Source organism: Amblyomma mixtum, chromosome 10 (assembly GCF_055824585.1).
Source record: "Amblyomma mixtum isolate Tamu chromosome 10, ASM5582458v1, whole genome shotgun sequence".
NCBI classification, from domain to species: domain Eukaryota; kingdom Metazoa; phylum Arthropoda; class Arachnida; order Ixodida; family Ixodidae; genus Amblyomma; species Amblyomma mixtum.
Genome location: NC_143021.1, coordinates 65,535,420 through 65,552,807, shown reverse-complemented (window position 1 = coordinate 65,552,807; position 17,388 = coordinate 65,535,420). Strand labels below are relative to the sequence as shown.

The 17,388-nt window shown below is 46.6% G+C and overlaps 1 protein-coding gene across 1 annotated transcript; it reads right to left on the bottom strand.

Moving 5' to 3' along the window:
- Window positions 1-12,359: 12,359 nt before the first annotated feature.
- On the bottom strand, window positions 12,360-14,054 carry LOC149325984 (kelch-like protein 10). Its single transcript, XM_089564443.1, has one exon. The coding sequence runs from the start codon at window positions 14,052-14,054 to the stop codon at window positions 12,360-12,362; it is 1,695 nt and encodes a 564-aa protein (XP_089420569.1).
- Between the last annotated feature and the right edge of the window lie 3,334 nt (window positions 14,055-17,388).

The window sequence follows — 17,388 nt, the reverse complement described above, 5'->3', positions numbered from 1 at the left end:
TAAATTTCGCACAATACTGCCTCGAAAATTCAAACTACAAATTTATTTCTCTCTAGTCTTTTCGCATATACAATATTGTTTGTTGATCTGGGGAACGACTACCTCAACCAATTTTGTGAAAGTACTTACTTTACAAAAAAGAGCTGTACGAGCGATTGATAACTTACATTACAGTGAGAGCACGGGTCCTTCCTTCCTCAACCATAGACTGCTAACCATCACGGCCGCTTACCACAAGAAGCTTGCTGTTTATATCAGAAACCTTATGAAAGGAAACTGGCAGACTTTCGAGAGCACATATTTAATTGCCCAAACAGCATACAGTCTTAGGCACCCTCAAACCATGCACCAAAATCTCGTACAAACTATGGGTTCCAAAAACTAACTCACATAATTCCTCATAATTAAACACGTATCCATATTTAACAGAATTGTCACTACAAAATATGTCCGAGGGCTGCTTTGCTGACTTGATGCCCGTTCAGCTGCCTGTATAGCAACACTCAGGCCAACAGACTATCAGTTTGAAAGCCTGTGAAACACTCATGTGGCAGAGGCATTGTTTTATTTACAATTAAAAGTGTGATTCTGGTTTCTAGGATTTAACAGCTTTAACCTATGAAGAATGACGTAGCGGAAGACTCCAGATTAATTTAGACCACATGGGGTTGTTTAACATGCACTGATATTACAGAGCACAAGCGCATTCTGCACTGCTCCATTTCACCACAGACAGGATGTAACCTGGGCCCTCGGCTCAGCAGCATGGACCACTCAGCCACTGCGACAGGCTAACAATTCAAACTGAACTAAATGTAAACAGCTGGATGAGTTGGTTCTGAATTTGCATTATGAAACACTGTCTCAGTGCACAACAAACATGGATGAGGAAAGAGCACACAACGCAAAGCATCAATTGATGTCTGGCATTTGTATTGTGTGCTCTTTCCTTGTCTGTGCTTTTTGTGTGCCAAAAAATGTTTCATAATGCAAAAAAAAATTACCATACTAAACCTTTCTGTACTAAATATTATTAAGCATACTGAGTGCAGCACTAATTCTGGGAACTACAGGTCTTCAAAAACAAGGCACTAATGAGTTTCAGAAGTAGTTCATCAGCTTACAAGTGCAATAGCTAACAGTTCATTCTGCTCCTCTTTTTGACAGCTGGCTAAGCGGTGGCTATCAACATAACTTCTTAGTCGTAATTTAGCCATACAGAGGTGCAGACTAACAGAATCTAGCAAAAGGCCTTTACAATCGCTGATGAAGCTACCATCAATATGTCTGCAATAAGACTACTTATGGCAAGTGGTAACGACGACCACTGGGCAACGCATCCACTCCCCTCTGAGAGCTGGCTCGGCCTCAGCTTTTGCGAGCCGCGTCACCTCCGAGCTCCTGGCCACAGGCCAGTAGCACTCTTGAAAGTTGAAAGTTGAAAGTTTATTGAGTAATACAATAAAATTTACAATTCTATACAGCGAGAGGTCCCATGGTACAAGACCGCGGGCGGGACCTCCCATGAAAATAAATTTCAATAAGCAACATAATATAAAATACACAACACATTAATTAGCGACGAAACAGAATAAATATAGGCACATAGTGTAATATTAGTTACTGAAATATTTAAATACAAACAATGTAATGCACGATAATGTAAAATAAAACACTCACAGATGCCGCGATACATAGAATCAATAACATAACAAAAAAATCACAAATTAAGAAGGAAAAGCTTTAGTTTGACCTTGAATAAAGAAAGCGTATTAGTTTGTTTGATGTCTATGTTCAAAGAATTCCAAAATGATACGGATGAAAATGAAGGCATTGTTTCCCGTAGTTAGTTCTGACCTTAGGTAGTAAAAAGTTATTACGCAGCGCAAAACGAGTGACGGTGTTGCTCACGATCGTGCCGGGAGAAAATATGCTTAGCGGGAGATAATGATGAAGAATCTTAAAGAATAGGATACCAAGGTTGTAAAAATAAAGGGCTGAGATAGGTAGAACGTTTAAATCTATGAACAAAACGCGGGAGGGTCTCTGTGAGCCATCCGACAGGGATGACTGCTAGGCAGTCGTCCTCAAGAGGAAACTTCACCACAGCGAATGGTTTTGACATGCTGCACAGAGGAAACACGACAAAAGATTAATGGGGAAACAAGGATTTTTACCACACACTGTCTGTGCCATACTCTACTGGCACTTGCCTATTTGGGTGCCGAAAACTTCACACTACCATGACAACTGACAGGTACTCTTACAACCATCTCGTTCTACTTCACAACGCACTTCTGAACTTTCATGAGTTGAGAGTTACAAGTGTCACGGGCGCCTGCAATTTGGGACTTATTTAAACAATATTTCTGTGCCTGCTGTCATGTGAACCAAATAACAGCCAGCAATAGTGGCGTGCAACTTCACTGCATTGAACATCAAACTGAGTGCAGTCTACCAGGAGCATAGTGATGAAAAAAGAAACCAGTAAAACGCAAGATTGACCAAATGAGGAAGAGAGAAAACAAGCGCGTTCAATTAGCGAGCTCGAAACTAGCACTCGCTATATGTAGAGTCACACTGATCTAGACTTTGTAATACAAGGCTCTGAGTAGCGGGAAGGGACACACATAAATAAAAAGTACTCTCAATTTTTTTTCTGTAACCGATCACTGGCAGGAGCAGCATTACTTCTGGCAGTACAGAAGAATTGTGTTCATTCATCCTGTTCTTGTCACATTTCTCTCATCGCACGGAGACTCGCAACGCAACAATGTCAACACTGCCATGGAAGCATTTGTCAATCAAGCACAAGGCATGCAGGCTGCGACTCTATGACGTCTGACATGCATTCCTGAACCAAGCGATTAGCCTCACAAAAGCAAAAATTGGCGATGAAAAACACTCAACTGCATCGCACGTGGCAACTGGTTGGTCATGGGGGGCGCCGCAGAGAACGGCTCCGGAAATTTCGACCACCTGGGGTTCTTTAGAGTGCACCGATATCGCGCACAGTACACGGGCCTCTAGAATTTCGCCTCCATCGAAATTCGACCGCCGCAGCCGGGATCGAACCCGCGTATTTCGAGTCAGCAGCCGAGCGCCGTAACCACGTGACGACTGTCATTGCGATCATGATCATAATATCTATACACGTACATAAATGTACGATGTGCCGTGAGAAACAAACCCTCTCAGAAGCAATGCGCCAACAAGATTTGCCGGGATAGTGCGTTCACCCTGATGAAGGAACACACAAACACACACGACATTTAGAAGCGCTTCCCTTCGTGTGCGTGTGTGTTACTTCATATTACCCCAACCCTTACACGCAGTTACACCTTGCAATGCGCCGCTGAGTTAATCAAAAGACAACTGCTGACAGATGCCTACAGACAAGTTAGATAAAGGGGCGACACACGAGGCGTGCTCATTGTCCTCACTCTTGACAAGTTCACAAGTAAATATTAGCTGACAACTAACATGAAAGGGAAAAAAGGACAGAATGTATACTTACGCAAGCAGTGCCTCCTGGTTCCCCTCGGTGACTCACGCGTGCCGCCACCAAACTTCAAAAAGCTTGAAGAAATAAAAATTCACAAGCGCGCGCTTTGCTGCCAAACGTCCAAACGAAATGACCACAAGCTATGGATTGGGATTCGCTTGGAACGCACGTGGGAGCGAGAGCGGATGCCTACGTTTATGCGTAAAGCGGTGGATAAATACACGTTTAGTTTCGGAAAATTTCTTTGAAGCTTAGTGTTGACAACACCGCCAAGACTAATTTTTATCAATTTTTTTACACTTCAATTTATTAATGAGCAAAACATCTTTATTTTACGCGACAGCTAAGATGGAATGGCATGGCTACTTTTGACTACTTTCAGCTCAAGTTTTGGCTCCTTTTAAAATGTTCCCAACGGCAACCCTGCCCGCGAGTCATGCCGCGAGTGCTCGCGCTTGTTTTTCTTTTGTGGTGTGGAGGTGTTGGTCGTACTGCCTGTCTGCTGTCCCTTTGTGCGGCTGTTGCGGTCCTCGTCTTTCACCGTAAAGCTTCTGCATTTCGCCATGAATGCAAAGCAACGCAAGTACCGTATCGTTGAAAAAGAATACCGTGAGATCTTGCAAGATCTCGGTATTTCACAACGGCCGGTCGCATCTACGTCTTCAAGCTTGGATCAAGGCGGCAGGAAACGATCGCACTCCGAAACATCAGTCCACGTACGCACCCCCCAACTCTTGCTACCGTCCGAAGCAACCACGCGACGCAGAAGCGAAGTGCGCGCTGAAGACGCGTGATTGAAATCTATGACCGTAATCAATATGAAGACGATTAACCGATAGCGATTAATACGTCCCTATCGAAAAATCTCGTATATATGTGTCATATGTGTCTGGTTCATACGAGATTATGGAATATCTCGTATGTGTCATATGACACATATGTGTCATATGTGTCTGGTTTACAATTTTTAGGAAAGGAAAGGAAAGGGCTGGGGTGGAATTATAAGGCAATTAACAATAAAATAGCTTCCATTGAAGTTAGTAAACTAAAGAAAGTAAAAAAAAAAATTCGGACGCGAAAAAAAAAACTACGCGCCGTTCCGGATTCGAACCACCGACCTAGAGATCTACAGCTCACTACACCACCCACTACACCACTGCTGGCATGGCAAAAACTACTTCACAATTCGATGACAAGACTTATGCTATGCTTCCCACTACTTTAGAATTCGACGGTTAGGTGCGAGGACAAATGTTTATTTTTAAGGTATAAGGAGCTGAACTACAGCCGATTGCACTTCCACTGATATTGTGGATCTTGATGTGCTCTGTGATAAGCACTGAAAGATCTGATATTTGTATGTATTTTAATTTTCACAGCGCCTGCACCATTGATCGTAGTACTCTCATTGCGCACATATTGTTAACTACAGTCGGAGCTCTTGCATGAAAATACCTGGCGTTATTAGCTCAACTAAGCCCAGAAGGCAACATTTGCCTTCTGGCTGAACGTTTGTCCAAGCACATTGGAAACGCCTAACGTCATACTGTTTGGATAGGCGCGGTTTACAACAGGAGGGCACAAGCAGAGAATCAAGGAGAAAAATATTTGAAACAGGCCAAGAGTTTTTTTTATGCGTTGGTTGGGCACTTGTTAATCGCTTGTTCATCCCTTCTTTTCCGCGTGTTTCAAACAGCAAGGCCCACTCTATGAGAGGCACTCATCAGCGGCTATGTGTTTCGCACGAGATTGATGTAAGCTGATACGGTGCATATCGGAGCTCTTGTGTACGCACGAGTGTCGCGTGTCAGTTAAGGTATGCCACATATGTAATCCATACAAGTCACCTTTCCGTAGCGCGTGAACTACAATATATGCAGCAGATGTGTTCATCTGTGACATTTGTGACGCGTATGAGCTCGTACGCAGCCTATACGCGTTCATACGAGACACATTAATTTGTGACACACATGAACTCGTATGAAGTATATGTGCTGATACGAGGCGCATTTTTCGACACATATGGCTCATATGGTGCCCATATGAGTCAAACGAGGCACATATGAACTCGTATGAAGCCTATATGTGTTCATATGAGGCACATGTACTGACACATATAACTGATATGGGCTGCATACGAGGCAAAGGGAGAGAACGAGTACCGTGGAGGCGCAATGCCTTCGCATTCTTCCAATTCGAGTTCCCGCAGACGATGTAACGTTTTTTTCTTAAGCTATATGTATCTCTTATATAAGCGCATGGTCAGCGCTGTCCTATCATGGAGCAAACGCACGTTACTGTTTACCCATTCCTGCTTTAATGGAGTACTCGACACGTTGCGCCATGCATATATGTTTTGGTGCTGTTCTGCAGGTATACCGCATTAACTGCGACGCCCAAGCACATCAAGGTACAGCGTATTTAACGTTAGAGTCGAGAAGTTATTTTTATAAAATGCTATTTATAGTTTTTGAAATTCAGGCCTGAAAATCGGTGCTGCATGTATGTTTCTCCGACTCGCATTCTTTCATTGCACGACTGGACTTTTTACATTTACACAGAACGAAGACCACAACCTTAAAGGGGGAAATAATCGCATGCATGCATGCAACTTTGCATATTTTAGTTTAAAAAACTGAGATTTAAAAAATCTCACAGGAGGTTATGCGGGTTTTTACGAAGATATCATTATCTACGCCCCGAACTATATATGCTTATAAATAATTAACAATGTGCGAGCTATATATATATATATATCGCGCCTATCGCCGCAATTGAGAAAACTAAGAAGTCACAATAGCAACTGCATGATGCTCCATAGCAGTCGGCACTTCAAAGTTGCGTTGCCTATTGCAGGAATTGGCCAGCTTCTAAATATGGCAAAGTCAATGCAGGGGAAACATTCGAGAAAGTGGTCCAATACTGCCAACCTCTAAAAATTGCTGAGCCAAGGCTGGGAGAACGTCTGAGAAACTGGTCCAATACTGCCATCTTCTAAAAATGGCTGAGCCAAGGCTGGGAGAACAGAGGCAACGCGGGGCCTTCACAGGGCTGTCGTTTGCCAACTCAGATCCTACATTGGACCGATGTCATGTGCTGCTTGGGAAGGAATCAGGGTATGCCATGCATGTCATCTCGATGACGTGCGGCAAACTAGTGCGTTGGATTGAAAGGGCACAAAAATCCCAAGACGTTGGAATGGAGCGGCATAAAGTCGGCGTGGTGCCCTACGTACATAGAATGGCACATGGGTTAAAAAGGTAGGGAGCCGCTACGGCGTCCAGGTGGTTTTTTCCGGGCCAAGCAAGCTGAGCAGTTTATGCTCTCAGATACGGAACAGGCAGGAAGGTGTTGGAGATAAGCGAAAAAAGCGCGGATGCACCGTTAGGCACCGCGCCCCGTTTGTTCCCTGCAGCTTGGGTGTAGTGTACAAACTACCGTTGTCCTGCGGAGCTGTCTATGTAGGACAAACGGGGCGATGCCTCAACGTTAGGCTTGGTGAACACCGTAACTCCCTAAAAGATCATTATGGCAATCTTCCTGAGCATTGCCGGCAATGTAGCAAAAAAGAAGAGCAGAAGGGGAAAATTTGCAAACCGATTTTTTCTAGTACCGTCATACTTTTCAGACATCGAGATCAGCGTGTACGCGAGATAATGGAGGCATACCATATCAGGAAATGTCGGAATCCGTGCATCAGTGAGCCCTCTGTTAACTTGGCAGACTGTAAAATCGATTTTTTAGCCTCAGCGTTGCACTGAATTCCTTTTTTTTGATAACGGTTTTTTAACTGATCTTCCAAAGCGATGAGTGGCGCCTGATGCTTTAATTTCAATTTTTTCACTCTGACTTGGTCTTTCGAGGAGGGACTGTTTGTGGTTGTTTTTGTTTTATGTGACTACCTTATATTGCGCGCGTCAGCAATAAACCTCAGTTGCGATTTAGCGCTTGTCTGCGTCGTTTACTTTCCGTCCCTTCTGTTGCCTGTGCGCTATTTTTTACATCATGCGAGAAGTATGTTCATCGTGCTCCTGCGTCGTGCCTTGGTTCTTGGCGGCGACTTGGACGTAAACGTAGGCCCTATGACTACAGTGCAAGAAGGGAAACTTGACGCTGTAGTTTTAGCCGTTCAGCGTATTGAGGTGAACACAAGCATTCTTTAATGTATAAATCAGATCTTGAACCTCCACGTCACCCTCAACAATGACCTGGAACAGCTGACTAAAAGAGTTAATAAACTGGGATGCAAAATTGAAACACTACCCTCCAATCAACTGGTGTCAAGTGCTGATATCTCTATAAAAGTTCAGGGCAAGGTGGAGGAACTGCAAAATTGCTCAAGGTGGTCGAACGTGTTGTTTTGCGGCATCGATGATTGCGGTCTATCTGAGCCTTGGAAAGATTCAGAGTGGGATATAAGAGAATTTTGGACAGAGCAACTTGGCATTACTGTCCTTTTCTTTGCCAGAGCTCATCGCCTAGGGCGTCTTTCGGCTGGAAAGAAACGTCCCATTAATGCCAAATTGTATAATTAGAAGGAAGTCGAATCTATCGTTATTCTTGGCTACAAATATTCAACACCAATTTTAGTATATCACGCGAGTACTCCGAGGCTGTTCGTGATAAGCGCCGTAAAGTGTGGCTATTTTCTAAAACAATAAGGAAGGAGGAGGACCGCATTCGTCTGTATTTTAATAAACTTCATATGAACGATGAAGTTTACCCCTGGTACTCTGCTGGGAATCGGTTGTGAGTCTATCTGGGCCTTCTGCCGATTGACAAAATTCATGGTACACTAAAAAAAAAGGTTTAAGAAGAGTGCATCTTCAAGATTTATGCTATCTGAAGGCGCATGGACTAACGATGTACTCTGCTAACACCCACGTGGAGGTCGTTAGTCTCTTTCACAAAACTTACACTCTTTTTCACTCTTGAAACCAGCTGTGTTCCCTCTGCTCGAAGACGTTGTACAGCAAAGTATGCAGCCCTCAACGCCTCCCCTCTCGAAGGTGACCCTCTCCCGAAAGCGGGGTGGCGGGGTTATTGTTAGGACAATAGTATAGAGCTAGGCTGGCTTTGCCCAGCCAGAATAGGTAGGCGTGAGTCATCTATGGACACACGCTCCCCACTGCATTGATCCTTTTCATCCGCGCTGGCGAAACTGACCGCGCCTCCTCGCTTCTTCAAGGGACCAGAAGCTCTTTCTTGGAAGAACACGTACAGAAATTTTCTGCCCATTTCCATCTGACATGGGTGGCAATAATGGCGGACGAGGAGGCTTGGCGGATGCGCAGACCATTACTGGAAAATGAGCATTGGCCGCGATCGGCCACAACAATCATCACGCATGCAAACATGCTCTTGGCTGCTAACGATCAAAATAATCACTAATATTCGATGCATGTGCTTCCATACTCATGATTGGATATCATTTTAAAAAAGGAGTAAGTCAGCAAAGACAGACGGCATGATCAGTGTTGTGTTACTCCTCTGACCAATCGCAGCTCTGAACGAAATCAACATTTTAGCGCTTCACTCTAACAAACACACCAGAGGCATGAAAATTATTTCGCTTATAATTTTGGCTTATGGTTAACCTTTTATTAAAGCAGTAATAAAAGCTTTAAAAGGAACCGTTTTGATTCACAGCCAGCTTAAGCTCCATTATTTAGCGCTGTTCTTCATTTTCTAATTGGCGTACAATAAACACCAGGGCGCCCAATTCCCTCCGTGCAATTTCGAATAATGTGCACTGCTTTTCGAATAACCCCTCGTTGTGGCACATGTTCCCGAGCAAATATAACGACATACTGTTACACGAAATCAGAACTACGCTGTCTCATGAGACTCATCAGAGACGAGCCAAATCGTACCTTCCACCCGTCAAGAATCCCCTAACAGTGCGTTCATCGTTACAGTCGCTCGAGTCTTACCCGGAATATCAGCGATACCAGACGAATAACGTAAAGGGTTCAGGTTAAAGGGACAGCGAGGAGAGCTCTATTAATGTTTTTTCAAACCAAAATCCGATAGTTCGGCATTTCATGGCTTTGTTGCCACTTGGCCGGCAGCGAAAGATGAATTTATTTCGAAGAAATTTGGATTCGAAGTTGAAAAAGTTTTTCCCGCCGCTCTGATTCAAACTTGGGACTCTCTTATGACGACACAGGACTAAGTCACGTGAAACATGACGTGCACATGACGTAACGCCGACTCCGTGATTTCTGACGTCCAGCAGAGCGGCCTTGCAGCAGCCGAAAAGAAAGCTACCGCCGGCCGCACGTTGAAGGCATCTATCGGCTATTGCGGCCGTCGCTAACGTCGCTTCGTTTACGTTTGCACCGGCGTTTTGCCAGCGTTAGGATCGATCCCGTTCTCGAAGTAGTCAACGAAGTTCTGGCAAACAGACACCTTTAGCATACCGTGTACCTTCTTACTTTTAGCGTAATACCGGGAACCCGCCTACCAGCGGTGAGCAGGCGCTGATTGGTCTCGATGCTGCAGGCGCGCGCGCGTAGCTGCCGGGTACGTGGCGCCATCTGGCGACGTCAAGAAGATTTGCGCCTGCATTGGCTGCGCCTCAGTGATTTGTGGCTTCTAGTGCCCTAGTGTTGCTAGAACCATTGGTTCTAGCAGCACTGTTTTGTACTGTGACGTCATCACGCTTGTACTTGTGAGTTTGGCCTGTGGCGGCGATACCTGTATTTTGGTTCTCGCGCTTTTCTACGTTACAAGAGCTTTTTTGTCAGTATGAGTGGCGTTTTTGTAATCACGAGCAGGTATTCTGTCGATAGAAGCCAACTTCAATTTCTCCTCAGAGTCCCTTTAACATGCATACAATTTAATAAATCAAAATCGGATGAACGAGCGAGATTATTGAAGCAGTAATTTTATGTTAACTGAAGATGCGATGTAACGCAAGTGCCGAACAAATTTCAGTCTTATTTCTGCTCCATTTTAACAACAAAAAAGAGCCCTTCTCGCTGATAATTGCGTCATCTTTGCCACTATTACTAACAACGCTGAAAAACAAAAATGTCAGAAACTATGGAAGGAATAATTCTGCAGCTGAACTGCATTGTGAACGTGGACTGAACATTCTATATATATATATAGGTGCTTTTTTGTTTAGAGCACTTTTGCTAAGACACGAGCCAGGTTTCGGAGTCTCACTTTTGCTGATCTACTATGAGATCATCAGCATTTGTACATCTGCTCGGAAACTCCTCAACGCAGCGTAAAAGACATTTCTACGTTTCCTTTCCAAACACATTTATAGATCCCTTCTCTGGCACAAGATAGCGAAGCCCACAGTAATCAGTTTTCGAGATAGCTGCATTTCCTGATCCTGTTTTGGCGCGTACAAGTGTTTCACATAGAAGCAGTTCGATTTCAGCTCACTTTAAATTGATAAACAGGGAGCGAGGCGAGCAGCGCAATTTAAGTCTATTACGAACCTGTCTTGCGGATGAAATTGTGCTGCACGCCTACAAGAACAGAAATTAGCTTAAACTCAGTATACGTGTACGCAACGTTTAGCTTTTAGGTTGTTTCGAGCAGCTTTAATGCAGTCAAGTAGTGTTGATAGGCAGAAGTGAAGTTGACTGCCTCCAATTTCTTTTTAGAATTGTAACGCTATGCAAGCATTGAATTCAGCAATAAACCTGGTGGTACAGTATAAATGAATCTGTGGCGTATCAACCGACAGGTTTCCCTTCATCATCGCAAGCTGCTTCGGATGATTCAGACTTTTATCTTGTACGCACAAACAAAACTGAGCTAAAGCACACATTGTACTGATGAACCAATCTTTAACAAAAGCATAAATTCAGCGGTGCCAGCTGCCTATATTGAATAAAATGAAAGCGCGTATATTAGGCGGAATCGCCCTAATCACCCGTCGGTTGAATCGTCTTAACGGGTGCTTGCTGACATAGCGCTGGCAGTGCTCAATTTCTGCTCAGTTGACTCAGTTTGAAAACATTTCGAGAACTTCGCGAAAACTGGAACGATGAGAGGTAAGAACTGCTGCATCAGCAGTGGTCGGCTGTCGTTTGAAGCCCTCTTCTGCGCCATCCTCTTCAAATGTTCAAATGTCGTGAATCCCCTTTGTTTACCTGACACTTCTGATCACTCGGTGCGGCTTTATTAAATCCATATTTCTATAGCTGTATACATTTTGCTTGAGCTAAACTATCTTTACAGAGCTGTTTTTTGTTTTCTTCGGATTGTCCTGAAACGTGTCGCCCCATAACGAAGAAAGAAAGTTGAAATTTCTCGCAGCAATATCACGCGGTAATATCAGTGTTTAAATATGTTATTGCATCTGACATGGAATCAATAATGCTGCAGCATTTACATCGCTTTGTTAGCCAGTTCTATGAATGATTTAGAAGTACAGGAAAGGCAGTTTATCGATATTTATTTCGCAGTGGCTCCTGTATGCAGTAGTAAATGAGAGCTGAAGAACTTCCGATTGATGCTCGTTACATTAAGCTGAAAGCTACTCTGAAAACTATTCTATTGCATACACAACACATTTACGGCAGCATCTGCGTAATTTATACTGCGTAATATCTGGCTGCACTAAAAGTTTCAAACGGTTACTGCAAGGTCGGACAAGACAAGTCTCGCCGCGGTCGTTGTCTCCGATAACAGAAGAGCTGTGCGCGCGCCGAAAGCGCGGAAAAATCCGTGCCACATGGGCGGAGAGGCGCATGCAAAAAATTCCATTGCTTTGAATGACGCCGAGAACCGCAAATGTAGGCGTTAAATGCACCACTGCGTTAAAAAAAAAGTAAACGCTGTGTAGAACGTTTTAACTTATCATTGAATTTCTTGCAACTGAGAGCTTTCAGAATACAGCGCAAGCGAATTCTGAGCCCATGTGATTAGGTCTGTTGATGTAGTACTTGGCATTAGGCAAGTTCCTTAGCACACAGGCCGAGTAAAACCACCGCGGAGGCGCGTAACCCGGAACCGCGTGCCACTTCCGGTCGTCGCCCGAGAAGTACTCGAGGCAGCGCTTGTAGTCCTTCTGGTTTGCCTCGCCGATGGCGTAGATCTTGTCGTCCAGGACCACCGCCACGACCTTGTCCGTAAAGGTCTTGGTCTTGGAGCCCTTGGACCACTTGCCACTCTTTGGGTCGTAGACCTCGCAGATGTTCGCCTTGCACGATAGGCCACCCACCACGTAGATTTTGTCTCTGTACGTCACCAGGCTGTGGAAGAGCCGTTCGGTCTTCATAGGAGCTACAAAAGTCCACCTGTTGGTAACGGGATCATATGCTTCTGCGGACCGAAGTAGGTTTTCAGTGGACAAACCGCCCACTATGTAGACACGTCCCGCACAAGAGGTGGCGCTGGCGCCGAGCCGAGGGTGGTTGATGCGACCTACAGTTCGCCACGAGTCCGTGACAGTGTCGTATTCTTCGGCAGTGTCAAGCGCGACGATCCCGTTGGGCGAGCCACCGATACAGTAAACGCAGTTATCGAGAACGGCTATGCCAAAGAACGCCCGCAGATGCTTCATGGGCGTTATGGGCGACCACTTTACGGAGACCGCGTCGAAACAGTAGCAGAACGGGCTCAGCTTGGCGATGTCGGCACCCATGACGTAGATTCTGTGTCCCACAGAGACGCACTGCAGGCCGAAGACTAGATCCTGCCTGAAATCCGTTTTCACAGTGTTCCATTCGTTGGTCTTGTGGTCGTATACTTCCCAGGTGTTGCTCTTATATCCGCTGTGAATCCCGCCGTAGACGAACATGATATCAGCTGGTACTCGTTGCACGAATAAGCTGCGGCTCGGATTTAAATTGCGCGCCTCGTGTTCAGACTGCTGAATCGTGTGACAGCGCTTGACGATCGTCTTGCAGAGAGGGTTGTTGGAGACGAGCGAGTTCCGCAGGACGACCTTTCTCAAGTAGCTCCCCTTCATAAGACAGAGCCGGATGTGCGGCAGCAGCCTATTTAAGCACAATCTGCGCTCTTTAAGACTCGCCTTGATCCAGAACACTGTGGCTTCCCAGACGACCTCTTCCCTCTGTACCTTGAGCTCGTCCGACGCCAACAAGCTCTCGAGGTTCTGCAGGCTCAGCCTGCGGAAGTCGCCTTTGTCCACGTACACCCGCTCGAAATTGTCCAGCAAGAAACGGAGCACCTGTTTGTGTAATGGTTCCAGGTGAAAGAAGAGCGCCATCTCGAGGACCATGACGCAGTTCTCCACGTCCACGTTTCGGGAGATGAACGCACAGCACTCACTGAGCAGGCCATGAACGAGCAACTGGTCCGCGGCGACGGTGAGGTCTTCGACATTGTCGGCCGTGATCGCCGCGTCGCCGCCGCTCGCGTAATTCACGACGGCCTTCAGCGCCTCCTTGCTTACCCCGGGGATGAGGAAGTCACCTCGACTCGCCTGGGACAGCGGCCCGTTGAAGAGCGCGTCGAAGTACTCGCTGCAGGCGCTGAGATCCTCCTTGAACACGGCGAAGAACCCGTCATCGGAGGTTCGCAGAAGGGCCACTGAGGTCGGGACAGCATCGCTCATGACTCAAGTAGTCGCATCCGAGGGCTGGTCTGTACGGCGACTTCTGGCGGTCACTCTCCCGTTACCGCTTTATTTACCGCGATAGGCAGCAGGTCAGAATGCAAGGTCCGGAAGGAATGTGAGTCGAGGGACGAGCTCGCCTTTGTCTCTGGATGAACGCGCGGGCTATGAAATCGAGAGGATCGAGAATTAATACGCGGCGTAAATAGAATTCAGTCTTGCTTCTCAGGGTCTCGCGGTTATCGCGGCAAGTGCCAAGGGTGGGCCCAAGGCGCAAAGCGCGCGCGATTGTTGGTGTTAGTGAAAGCAAAGAAGTTTGTCTTAATCTCAAATTGTGGGGTCCTGTTCGTGTGTAGATGACGGAGTCATTAAGTAAACACGCTGCTGGCAGTCCCAGAAAAATGCTCAGCAGTCGCTGCTTTAATTTTATGTGTTTTGCTTGCTACATTCGCCTGACTCCATCTGAAACAAAAGCAGACCCATTTTACTTACCAATAGTTTGCCGTTATTTCTCTTCTTTTTCGCGTGTGATTATGTGTTCTCGCGCCGAGTGTCAAGAGCGTCGTTTTCTTCCTGCACACTCGTGTTTCTTTTGAATCTCCTGTTTTGAATTTGTAGATGATGATGATGCAAACATTTTTAATTGTACCGAAAATTGGCGGTCGGCGTTGTGGGCCCCTCGTCCCCTGTGGTTGGCTTCCCCACAGTGCACCCTTCTTAGCCGTGTTGCTTCCCCCTAATGCACCCTCTTTAGTCGTGTTAGTTGCGTTACCGAACAGGGGAGGGCGCCGGCTTCGAAGCGACATGAGCGCCACGGATGGCGTGATTGCTGCGCGCACGCGAGGGGGAGGCGGCCCTCTTCGGCTGGGGATTTGGCCGCGATCGAACGTGCCGCGCGGCGCTCCGCTCTTCCCCGGCGGGCGCCTCGTGGAGGGAACTTGCTCCCGCCAGCTCGTCCTGTCCGGCCTCGGAGTTTCCCTCTTGCCCTAGCGTGGGCGAGCGCTCGCTCTTAACCCTGCTGGTGAGTCAGACGTCCTCGATTCCTCAGCGTATTTCGTTGCTAGCTGGCGTTATTTTTGCTTTAGCAATAAATCCCGGTTTGTGTCAGCCAGTGTGTCGTTCCATTGTTCCCTCAGAGCAAAGCCCGCCGTGGTCGGCGTGCGCGCGGTAGCGTACGCGAACACGGGGTGGGGTCCCTGCGGCTTTGAACTGGGTCAGCCGCGGTTAACCGGGGAGAACGCATTTATCTCCCCAATTAAAACTCCCACAGCCTCCGGGAGGCCATTGGACCTTGCAGCTGCTCTTGCCCTTTCGGTGAGCTCCAGATGAATTTTCTGGACTAAGCTGGACAGCAATTCCTCCCACTGCTCAACAGTCGGTTCTTCTATCCTACCTAGTTCCGTGTTGTCTTGGGAGGCCCAAACCATGTGGTATAGCTCCGAGTCTATGCCACAGTGCGCGCATTGTGACTCATAGTCCTCTGGCTAGATCGCGTTGTCTTTTTTGAGCTTGAATTCGTGTTCAGTTCAAGTCAGTTGTAGATTACTGTAGATTGGTTAATTTGTAGATTACTGTTTTTCTTTCTATTATTCCTTTGAAACCCATTCTTAGTATTACGCTTTGAATTCTTCACTGTCTGGCCAGCCGCCATTGTGGGTATATGCATCATCTTTTCAAGTGTACAGCAGCAGGCTACCGTTCAAGCCATCTATATATTTTTTTCTTCGTTCCAGGAGCGGAACTATCGCATCGTGCAGATAGATTTAAAGCAAGCAAGCGATAAAACCTAGCGGCAACCTTCAGAATTTTCTCGCTGTGTGATCTTCGGCAGTGAGGTGTATACGGGAACTGAAGCGCCCCAAGGTGCTGTGGAAAGCAGCGTGCATCTGTCCTGAATAGAGGTCAATCAAGGGCTGTATTTGTGCTCTTCGTTTGCTTTCCCTAGCCATCCATCACCTGACTGCCCACTTTGTTTTCTTTTTGGTCGACCATGCATGTACAAAGCTTAAATGGTTATGCACGCTGCCTAAAATGTTGTAATAACGAAGAAAAAGTTACAGTGAAATCGTAACACAGACAAGATTGAAAAGAGTGACCAGACACCTCTAATGGGAATATATGTACAGGGCAGGAAGGAGTGCAAAAATGAGAAAAACCTCTGCATCTCCCGTAACCGAGAGTAGAGTAAGCATGAAATGCTCACGGGCATAACACATTGGTTGTAGATGGTACTAGACAAAATCTTGAATGGGTCAAGTGTTAAACACACCACACTCTTCTTGTTGCGTCGAAGGGATCGCCTGGAATAGTGCGGGCTTAGGTAGGCAGCCGGGAACCGTGGCGGCCTTGTTGATTTCGGGAACGGCCGCATAATCATGGCGATGTCGGCAGGGGCGAGCAGTCTTCGGCTGTGGCGTATCACTCGCAAAGCGATCGCTTTCCGCAAGACGCTTGCTATTCCTCCTTTCATCAGGCTCCATTGCTCGGCTTAAGCAGCTGTGACGGTGGCGGCACTGAAATGCAGGACGATGCAGAAGCGTACGCGAACACGACGAGCCGCAGGCCTGACAAGAATGTATATGCAGCGCATTCGAATACTCCGCGAGCGTGTATACATCTGCCTGCCAAAGGGGGAAACGTCATGAGCTGAAGGCCCAGCGGCTGGTCTTTTACATGCGTGAGTGTGGGACCGCGGCGCCATCCTTGGGGACGGCGCGGAATAAGTTTTTCCGCCCAAAGCCCTTGTTGCCCTGGAGCTCCCCTCTTGCTCTAAGCGGCCTTCTCACAAAGCCCCTAACAGATCACGTATGAGTGTTGTTAAATCTTGTAGGGTGCTCGGATGTTCTCGTTTCAGCTGTCGGATGTGTGGAATTCAGTGCCCGGATGTTGGCTCTCGGTCTCGGCGTGACGTCACGACACTGCCGACAACGGGAGCTAAAAGCATTTCATGCTTAAAAGAATAAAAGTAACCAGCACATTGCAAGGACCGAAGGCTGTCGCCCCGCACGTGGAGGGCTTGACCTTGGAACTCTAATGAGAGGCAGCGAAGAAAAGGGAAAGAGGGGAAGCGTGGTGTCCGGCCGAACAAAAGCAAGGCGCGAAGCATAGAGGAAGGAAAACTTCTCTCCCTTCTCTCTTCAGGTTGTGTGCCTGTTTTTTTGGATTGGCTATTTGCTGCCTAGAGTCGAAGACGAAGCCGCTGTTTAACGCTTTTGTACTTTTGGTGCATGTTTTGGTGGGTGCCGTGTGTGAGAATCGCATTGCGCGTTCTTCTTTTCGTGTTCTATGGGCTTGGGCACATTTCGTGTCCGGCTGTGTTCAGCGATTACTTCAT